The 10768-nt window shown below is 39.7% G+C and overlaps 1 protein-coding gene across 1 annotated transcript in view; it reads left to right on the top strand.

The window, feature by feature from the left end:
* The window catches only part of LOC136875585 (glutamate receptor), a 213125-nt gene extending 202888 nt beyond the window's left edge, over positions 1–10237 (top strand). Inside the window, exons 8-10 of the mRNA XM_067149129.2 lie at positions 1183–1397; positions 4481–4743; positions 9973–10237. Coding sequence (XP_067005230.2) covers positions 1183–1397; positions 4481–4743; positions 9973–10186 — 692 coding nt within the window. The 3' untranslated portion in view covers positions 10187–10237. The remainder of the gene's footprint in view (positions 1–1182; positions 1398–4480; positions 4744–9972) is intronic.
* The last annotated feature ends 531 nt before the right edge of the window (positions 10238–10768 follow it).

A 10768-nucleotide genomic window follows, 5' to 3' on the forward strand; every position in this document is an offset into this window, starting at 1 on the left:
ATCACCTGAGATGTACTATTCACAAGAACAAAAATAAATAAAACCTTCCCCATACAGACCACGAAGGCCCTTGGAGGAGTGGAAGGGAAAGGCTTCCACTATCCATAACCTCGGCGCTAAGTGGGGCAGAGCGGTTAGCTCAATGCTCGGCCCACTTCGCCTTCAGGAATTAACCTTGTGCTCATTTTAGTGTAGACTGAGTGAACCTTGGGACCATGTGCCGTTCCAGAAGCGGAAATCTCGTTTCTTAACTTCGACTTCCTGGCAAGGAATCGCGTATGCCTTTGCCTCCTTCGCTAGGCAGCCTTTCACAAGAAAGTGTAATTTATTCAATTCTGATTTGGGGAAACATTCCAGCAGAATTATCATTATGAATACATATTGTACGGTACTTCAAACTGATGACGTAGAAATCCTTGAAAAGGTTGAGATTCGGTGCGGGTAGATTCAAGGTAACCTTAGCAAGATGACGTTACATCAATCCCGACAACACCACACCCTGAAGCCCTTGATTGCTTCAATGTCCGTTGTGCCAATGCTCCTGCCTCTTTCAAGGCACACAGACTGCACTTAATGTAACAAAGTTTTGTTCTAAATATGTGTAATGTTATTTAGTGTCATTTTAACTGTATATGCAATATGATTCTAGCACGATAATAATAATAATAATAATAATAATAATAATAATAATAATAATAATAATAAGTTATCACCTAGGTAAATACATAATGTAAATTATTTCATTTTAATATTTAGAACATTCATGGATTTGTCAAATATATAGTACATTCTTAATTTTCAATGTGCATTTATCTTGTTCTTGACTCATACCTAGTGGATCTTGGATTATATGAGTGTTAATTTCTTCATCAGAAGTAGGTGTTAATTACTATAAAATGGTTTAAGAGACCAGTACTTACTCGTACTTTCAGTCATCTGAGTTTATGGCATTATTGATTCATTTAGTAAATGAGTTGATATTGATTATTTCAATTACAATATGTATGAATCTGTGATTAGCAACACAAATTTCCGAACACTGTCCATATTTTGTAGGCTCGATTTAGTAAAAAAACATTTTTACTAGAAATATTTGTAAGTTTATATTTAATGTAAAATTTTACTTACGGAGGTCAAAAATAATTATTTAATACATATAACATTTTCATTCCTTCATTCTAGGTTGCTCCTTTCCACGATTCTTTTCCGCTCGCGTTGTCTGTTTATGCTCACATCTTATGGCCTTGGTCATACTGGCATCGTATTCAGCTTCATTGGTATCCTTTCTCACTGTTCAGAAAGAAAAACTTCCTTTTCAAGATTTAAAGAGTATGGTAGAAGTCGGAACTTACAGACCTCTTCTTGTACACAGCTCTTTCGAACATGAGCTCATAGCGGTAAGTTCGTAAATCTTTTCTACATCCTTGTCTTAATAGACATGGTATTTTTGTATGTAAATATTTTAAATATGATCTATAAATGAAATTAAGGTCATCACCTATCCCTCCTAATATATAAACGTTGTGATATTATTTTAGTGTAAAATAACTGTTAACATTTTTGTTCCCTTAACATAACTTTGTCTAGTGCATTGTAGTATACAAACGAAGCAAAGAGAAATTAACAATTCTAGCTGTGGTACATTATCTACTGCAAAAATAAACGTGAATGTGTATTTTCTTTGTTTTAAATGATATCATATTGCCAAAGAAATGAGAAGTAGTTTATTGATACTGTAGAATATTTATTGACGAAATGTTTATGTCCGTGTGGCAATCCTTATCATCCGAGCCTTCTAGTCAGATGGTTTCATCCTTGGACAGCAAAACAGAGGTAGGCCTATACGCACAAGTTCTGCCATTATTAATCATGTTTATGCTGCACAGTCGGAAACATGGATTTTGAAGATCAGCATCTACAAATGTTAAATTTTATGCAACTCGTTTGATGTTCCATCAAATTGTGATCCTTCAACATGGAATTCACCGTTTTTACTATAATTGAAGAAAATCTGGCCAGTTTGCATCAAAGTGAAAGTCATGCTGGAGATTTTTTTTTTATTGACTTGCAGAGAACCTTCCATTCATAATTCATTCCTGAGGGCAAAACTGTAAACAGAGAGCTGTATCCGGATAGTTTTGTTTACGGGATTCTGTCCATCGTAAGCGATGTAAGATGTGGCTAAGTGACCAATGACCCCTTGTCCATCACAGGACACATTCACATTGGTGCATACTAGTATGTGTTTCTCGCAACATGAAATGCCTGTATTACATAAATATTGCTTATTCATCCAATTTAGACTACTGCTGCATTTTTCTGTCTCCAGAGATGAAAAAAAAAATCTGAAGGGGCTTTTTTTTTGCATTAGCAAATGGAGTATAAGTAGCAAGGACGCATTATAGGAGGTTACAAGGCATGGATTCTAACACAGCTTTCAGGAGGATTACCAATGCTGGCAAAAGTGTGTTTGCTTAAGATGATCACTCTGAAGGTGGTAGTGCATCAGTGTTTTGAAGTATTCGCGGGAAAAATTTGTACGCCAAGTCCTCGAACTCGAACTTCTCGTATGAGTTCTAGAGGTTCCTTCATTTCCTACCAGGTGAATGACTGCGCACTAGTACGAACGGAGAGATACTTCATGAAGCCTTTTTGAATGAAAGCAAATTGAGTTTTCAACATACAGATAGGTAGACAGATGTTCGGTTTTAATGTCACTATGATGTTCTGAAAAGAAAGAAAACATTCTTCTCCAGTAGTGGTGATGATTACTATTTCAAGAGATCGTAAAACTGGGCAACCATCTTCTATTAATATTAGTGAGAAGGGAGTCCGACTCGTTGGCTGACTGGTCAGCGTACTGAACTTCGGTTCAGAGGGTCCCGGGTTCGATTCCCAGCCGGGTCGGGGATTTAAACCTTCATTGGTTAATTTCAGTGGCCCGGGGGCTGGGTGTTTGTGCTGTCCCCAACATCCCTGCAACTCACACACCACACATAGCACTATCCTCCAGCACAATAACACACAGTTACCTACACATGGCAGGTGACACCCACCCTCGTCGGAGGGTCTGCCTTACAAGGGATGCACTCGGCTTGAAATAGCCACACGAAATTTTAATTATTATAGTCAGAAGGGGAAAAGAAAGATTGGAGGTATCTGAAAAAAAAGAGAAGGTTCACGAAGGACATGAGTCGAAAAGCTAACACTAGCGGGATGGGAAGAGAGCAAGATTTGGCCAAGGATGGTTGGATAGGAAAGTGGAAGTAATGCAAGGCTCGACGGTCGCCAACACACGCTGGCAGGTTGAGAGCTTTTCTAGTAGCGTTATATGACAAGCAGGGGACACTGTGGATATATTCTAATGTCCCCACCTTCAAGGGGGTGGGGAAGGAATGATTCATGTCCCTCAAAGAATGTGTTTACATAAGAAAAAATAAGATCATAATGAACTATACATTCCTTTTTTTTCAGGTTAATAGCACTGGACTTTACAGAGATGGGTTTATACATTTAATGGGGGGAAGTGTAAATGACCATCCAACAAATTATCTGGATGGACTGAAAAGAGTTTGTTCTTCGAACAACATAGGCCTAATATCTAGTGATAGGGTAAGGGAGAATGAAACATGTGTGGTGGTGGTAGTTGTTGTCTTAAGAGGAAGTACAACGGGGAAGCCATCTTAATATCAATCAGAAGAGAAACAGCAAGAGGTCCAATTCTTTAAAAAATAAAAAGAAGAAGGTAATGGTGGTAAAAGAAAGGTGAGTGACACAAAAGGGCAAGAAAATAAGACTTCCTAAGCTTCACAAACCTAGTATCATCGGAATCTGGAAGAGAATAATACTTGATCTACGGAAGTCGGTTAGGAAAGGTGAATGTGAACAGCCTAGCTCAAGGAAGTGGAAGCAATGCTGGAAACAAGTAGAGGACCCCAAGTTGAGAGAGTTTGGAGTTCCGTTATTTAGTCGCCTCTTATGACAAATACTGTGGATGTATTCTACTGCCCGCCCCCCAACCAATAGAGTGAAGGGGGGATAATGCGTGTGAAACAAGAGGAAAGATACGATACAATCATTTTCCCTAATACAGATGCGACAAGTTCAGGTTTGTCTACATTGCACTGCATCTCATTCATCATGGTTACGCAACCCACTTTCTATTGTTTCATACAGTTCTTAGCCAGGACTTCTTGCAACTGGGGTCTCATTTATATTTTCATAATTTGTTTTAGAATTCTTTTCATTCAACTGCTTAATATCTTCAAACATCTGAATTACTGTATTTCTTTATTTTTATCACAATACTGCCTTTTTCCTCATTCTGTAGTCTTCTGCAACATACTCTACTACTCAGAATTTTTTTTCTGCTTACTATTTTAGTTTTTGTTCTCAGTTGCCTAAAATAAGAAAGACAAAATTAATTAAAAGGAAAATAAGGCAGGATTTTAATTAACTATACATTCCTTTTTCTTTTCAGGTTAATAGCACTGGAGTTTACAGAGATGTATTTATACATTTAATGGGGAGCAGTGTAAACGACAGTCCAACAAATTATCTGGATGCACTGAAAAGAGTTTGTTCTTCGAACAACATAGGCCTAATGTCTAGTGACATAAGTGTAGGCCGAATTATATCTAAGCTAGACTGTGTTGTCACTGCCATCTCTCTTGATATAAATCATACTGCATTAACTTTTCCAGTTCGTAAAAACAGTCCATATCGTGGTCTTCTTAACATTTGGTAAGCATAATACGTTCTTTCAGATTTGGTCTATTTTATAAAAAAGACAATATATTACTATATCTAACACACAATATACTACTCTAGTAGATACTGTAAAAGTCTCTTTTTTCGCGAAAGGAAGAGAGAGAGAGAGAGAGAGAGAGAGACTAAGTTCATAACACTTTATATAAATTTAGATAAAATCTTTACACACTTAGCTACAGTGCGTATATTTCAGTCCTAATTGTGAAGCCTCTCAACAGTATTAAAAATATACTTTTGAACAGCTTTAATAAGTTAGTAATGGAGATCAATAGTACGTTTGATCTTCTCTACTGAAAGAGGGATTTTGCAGCTTCAGTTCTGTTGTGGTAGATTTAAGAAAGATACGGGCTTTTATCAGTACTCACATATTCAGTGCTTTTCCACGCATGTTTGCGCATATACTTGGAGACAAAACATGACGATCTCAGTTCCTGGAGGCGAGCTGGAAGCCAGTAGTCAATCACACCCCGCACCCTGTTGAGTTAACTAGTTCTAAGTGAGACATGTTTGGTGTGGAGAGGTTGCCAAACTACTTTCTCCCACACTCTCTTCAGTCTTCACCATTTCTTCGTGTCTAGCGCAGTAGATGATTTGGCAACTCCGGCTACAGTAGACGTAGTAAATTCTTATTCTTCGTCTTCTTCTTGAACCAGCTCCAGTTTCCCTGGTGCGGTGATAGTAAATCCTATAAGCCGTTAACAGACACCGGGTTGCCGCTGGGAAGTAGTGGTGTGACGCGAGGTCGCCATGTTTTGTCCCCTGGGAAAAGATGGCCCACAGGAAAGGTGGGCATGTGATATGCCTTTTTTATTTTTGCTACTTGTTTATCGTCGCACTAACACATTGAAGGTTTCGGAAGCGTGGGAAAGGGCTAGGATTTGGAAGGTAGCAGCCATGGCCTTAATTAAGGTACATTCCCAGCGTTTTCCTGGTGTGAAAATGGGAAACCACGGAAAACCATCTTCAAGGCTGCCGACGGTGGGATTCGAACCCACTATCTCCCGAATGCAAGCTCACAACTGCACGACCCTAACTGCACGGCCAACTCGCTCGGTGATCTGCGTCTTCCTTTCATCAAGGCTACAGGGAATGGGAATGCAGTTTTCTTTAATAGTGCTGTAATGGAGATTGTCCACCTCCGTAGCGTAATGGTTAGTGTAATTACTTCCGTCCTCGGGGGCCTGGGTTCGATTCCCGGTACTGCCAGAAATTTTAGAATGGCAGGAGGGCTGGTATGTGGTTCAAATTGTACCTGCATCTCACCTCAGGATGAGGACACGAATTTACTTTTTTCTTTTACTGGAGATGATTATTATTATTATTATTATTATTATTATCAGAGGAAGTACAACAGGGCAACCATTCTTTCTTATCACGAAGGATGACGGTATTATCAAAAGAAAGATGAAGGGCGTGCAAATTATATACTGACCTCGCGAACCTTCGGGCTCGGAAGAGAACAAGAGTTGACCTAGCGTGGACTTATCGGAAAGATTAAAGTGAGGAGTCTGACACAAGTAAGTGGGGACCGTGGTAGCTAAATCACACTCTCAGGTCCTGAGCCCCTCGGGGTCTGTCTTTCAGTTACCACTAAGGCAGGCAGGAGATAGCGTGGATGTATTCTATGAGGGCCATTCTAAAAGAAATGAGCTGGAGGCTATAAAATGAAAACCGCCGAAAGAATCATAATGCAAATTGCCTGCGGAGGAAGTTGCGGTCCCTATAAGAGCGCTGAGGTTCTAAACTCGCCGCTGGAGGGACATGGGTTCACACCACGTGACGACAGAGCGAGCACATGCAATGCGTTGATCGTCCACTGCACCCAGTTGTGCTGAAAAACAGTGAATTGGAGGCCTCAAAAGAAGTGCGAAGTGGTGGAGAGCGTTTGCTGACAGCAGAAGGAGTGAAGGGAACGAAAATTCATCGAAGATTGGCAAAAATGTATGGAGAGCACTGCATGTCCGTTGCAAGGGTTAAGGCATAGAACTTTACCCAAACAAGTGGAATCAATGTCAGACTCAGCCATATTATACGAGGTCATGCTGACAGGAATTTCGTGAGGTGAAAGAAAAGATGAAAATCACTGGAAGAAAGGTCAGGACTGTACAGTGGATTATCAAACACCTCCCTGTCGGCCTCATGCAGAACAGTTGCTGAGCGCCGAGCCGTATGTGGGCGAGCATTGCCATGGAGCAGCGCACCACATGCAATGAGCATTCCACATTTCTTGTTTTGAATGGCTCATCGTAAATTCCGTAGAAACTTTATCACAGACCGAACCTCGCAGGCGGCGAGAGAAAGAATACGAGCCGCCATTTCGAGCCACTGCTACTGCGCTGCTGACACCAGGCGGGACTTGTCCGGCCAGTATATGATTGCTACGTCCTAGATCTGTCGCGCATGTTCATATTTTCAGACTAAATAAGTTTACTTTACAAGAAAAGAAATAGAGAAACTTAATTTCTGGATAGCCTACGTACATTCCGAAGTATGCTGGCTAAGCTGAAGTAATAGTGTCACCAGGTCTCCTAATTTCCCGGGTTCTTCCGTATTTCACGCCTGTTTTTTGAGTCTCCTGGCTTACGTATTTAAGAATACTTATCCCTGTCTTAGTTTTAATTGACTTTCATGGACAGAAATATTTTCAGGTTTGAATTAAATAACAATGGTTCATGTGATGAGTGATTGATTGTTAGAGAAATTCTGAACTGTAAGGTACATCTCCCTAGAAATGCTTTTGAGAAGTGGGTAGCTGTGTTTTGTGAATGCAGGAGCATTAATTTACCAAATTAGAAACAAAAAATGTTTCTCAGTCAGTACTCCAGGTTACAATGTTCATACAGAGAGTATTTTCAATTATGAATAGTAAGCGGACTGATATAAGAAACAGAGGTGCTACTGAAATGGTTAAAGCTAAAATGCAAATTGTTATACACTTCAACTTATCTCGTAAAGAATTCCTCAAGGTTTCGCCTCCTGATACTTTTATAAATGAGTGAAAGTGGTGGTGGTGATTAGTGTTTTAAGAAGACGTACAACTAGGCAACCATAATAAATAACGATATTCGGAGGGGAAACGGAAGAGGCCCGACACTTCGAAAAATGAACGTATCGGTCAAAGATGAGGGCCACGAAGTGCGTGAAAATGAAAACCTCCCTAGGCTTTCAATGCTCTAATATCGTGGGGGTCGTAAAAGAACAAGAGTTGACCAAGGGAGATAGGATAGGATAGATGAAAGTGAGGAGCCTGGCACAAGTATTCGGAAGCAATGCCACGACTCAGCTAAGGGTCCCATGGTCACCAACCCACGCTCTTAAGTTAGGAGTCTCTAGGGCCCCTTTTAGTCATCTCTTACGGCAGGCTGGGGATACCATGTGTGTTATTCTACCACCCCCACCCACTGGGGGGGGGCGTCTGATTCCATTCAAGTTCTTAATGGTACTGTGGAAAATATTAATGAAATTATTATTACACAATTGGAACAAACTACTTGAGTAATTTGAATATTACTTTCTTCCTCCAAAAAAAAATATGAGTGGATTAAATATCAATTTAACTCTAGCACTGAAACCGCTCTTCAAACATGTGAAGAAGACAAAGTAATAGAGTTATTATCTAACAGCATTCTGAAAAAGAGATTCTGGGGAAACATTATCACAATTTTGAATCGGCGTAAGCAAAGTATACCTCACCCGGCAGAGTGACGGTAAACAAAATGTAAATACTTATCCTCATCCCGAGGTGTGAAAAAGCTTCTTCCATTCTCAACTACTTGATTATGCCAGGCAGGCTTTTAGGCAGTGGCTTAAGCATGTTCAAAGGTAAGAAATCGGATGGGGCTACAAAATCTGAAAAGCACTTGAGCTTGTGTATGAATAAAACATTGGAGCCGAAATTTAACATTCTTGTACAAGGATTACAGAAACAAGTGTCACATTTTATTATAAAGTTCATTGTTTCATTAATCATCAACAACTCAAAATTATTATGAACTGTGAACTTGTCAAGAGGTGAATACGTCTTCAACGTAACAATTTTACAAAATATATTGTTAAACATACCGTACATTAATTTCAAACACATCCTATTTAGGCTATTTTATAGATTCATTATTTTACAAAGCATACCTAAACATTTCACGAGGCTACATAATATACCAGGTGTCTCTCCAGGCCCACTCTTTCTACGCATAAGTGTCCCGTATGTGATAATGATGAATGGGATGCCTAACCGCTGGTTTACAAAGGGGCGCTACACAGTGCTATATTTCCGAAGTGAAACAAATAGCAATCATTTTACTACACACGTTCTGTAACAGGCTGCATCTGTAAATACGCCAAAGATGCAGAAAATAAAGTTAATTACTCATTGCTTTATACATGTACTATTCCACTCTACCAAACAGTTGCTTATGTGTGATATGTACCTTGAACGATCCATTAGCTCTTAATTGTAACTATGTTCGGCAAAATACGTGTATAAAATGCAGGTGGCTATTTGGAAACTCTTGCGCATACCGCCCACAAACTTCGGCTGCACTCCGATCAGATTCTCCAAAGATTAAAGTTATGTATGTATTCGTCGTTGCTGAACACGTCAGCCATTTTCAATATCTTTACAGCAACTGTAGTGCTGCTGTATCAAATAACAGCCTACTACTCTGCACTCGAAAACGAGGCTTACTCACGCAAGGGAACGCATTAGACGGATAGCACTGAAGAACATGCAGCGAGCGGCTGTGCAAGCGTTTTCTGTTCGTATTCTAATGTAACCTGCCTCCAGGCGGTAATGCCCCTGTGGAAATCAGTTGTTAGACAACCCATTCATCATTAGTGCATGCGGGGCACTTATAAGTAGAAAGTACGGCGCTGGTGGGCCATCTGGTATAGTGTAACCGAAAGGGGACCACTCCATCAAAAAGGCTAAAAGTATTTACGGTAAGTAAGAATATGTAAAGTCCCCAAACTTGCACCAAACAACCAAATATAAAAACTACCTTTCTCACTCCAGTGCTCGGAGTGGACAAGAGACATCAAGTGTTCCTATCCCAGGAGTCAGTTACTGAGGATGGACAATCAAAAATTATTTGAAACCGCTTGAATGAGATAATATTCCATAACTGTTAAAAACTATAAAAGTTGGTGTAATTAGTTATAATGACTGCTTCATAGTGCTATGGACTAAAATTCAGTTTTGTCTAGTTTTCAGATGATCAGAGAGCGTGGAATTTATCAGAGACTGTGGCTGAATTATGATAGAAGCCTGAAAATATCTGAAGAAGATGTGGAACTGAGATTCATTGAATTGACTGATATACTGCCGTTGCTGGCCATATTTGGTTTTGGCTGTACCTTGGCACTGCTGCTGTTAGCCCTGGAAGTTCTGAGTGCTCGCATGTTGAGAAAGCACTCCTAACATTGTAATTGAGAGAAGTTAAAAAAAACTATAGCTACACTTACTACCTTACAAATTAACATGCTATGAAATAAAGAATACTAAAATATCTAAACAGCAATTTCATTTTCTAACCATACACTCCTGTTCCATGACATTTCGATATCTGGAGGCCTCAGTAGTTTCAGGGACTAGCCAATGATAATAAGAGAAGATGTATTTATTACTATATTTACTGTAAGTCCAATCAGACTTCTGATAATGAATTTTTATTGAGTGCTATCTATTATTAACACTCATTTCCACAAAGAATTATAATAACTGATAAAGATTGGGAGGAATTTTTCATAATTTGCTTTACGTCTCACTGGCACAGATATATCTTAAGGTGCCGATGGGATAGGAAAGGACTAGGAGTGGGAAGGGAGTGACCGTGGCCTTAATTAAGGTACAGCCCCAGCATTTGTCTGGCATGAAAACAGGAAAAACCTCGAAAAACCATCTGTAAGGTTGCCGACCGTGAGTTGTGAACTCACTGTCTCCCGAATATAAGCTTACAGCTACGTGACTCAAACCACTTGCTCGGTAGAAAAATGGGAAGAG

This window comes from Anabrus simplex, chromosome 6 (assembly GCF_040414725.1).
Source record: "Anabrus simplex isolate iqAnaSimp1 chromosome 6, ASM4041472v1, whole genome shotgun sequence".
In the NCBI taxonomy this organism is placed as follows: domain Eukaryota; kingdom Metazoa; phylum Arthropoda; class Insecta; order Orthoptera; family Tettigoniidae; genus Anabrus; species Anabrus simplex.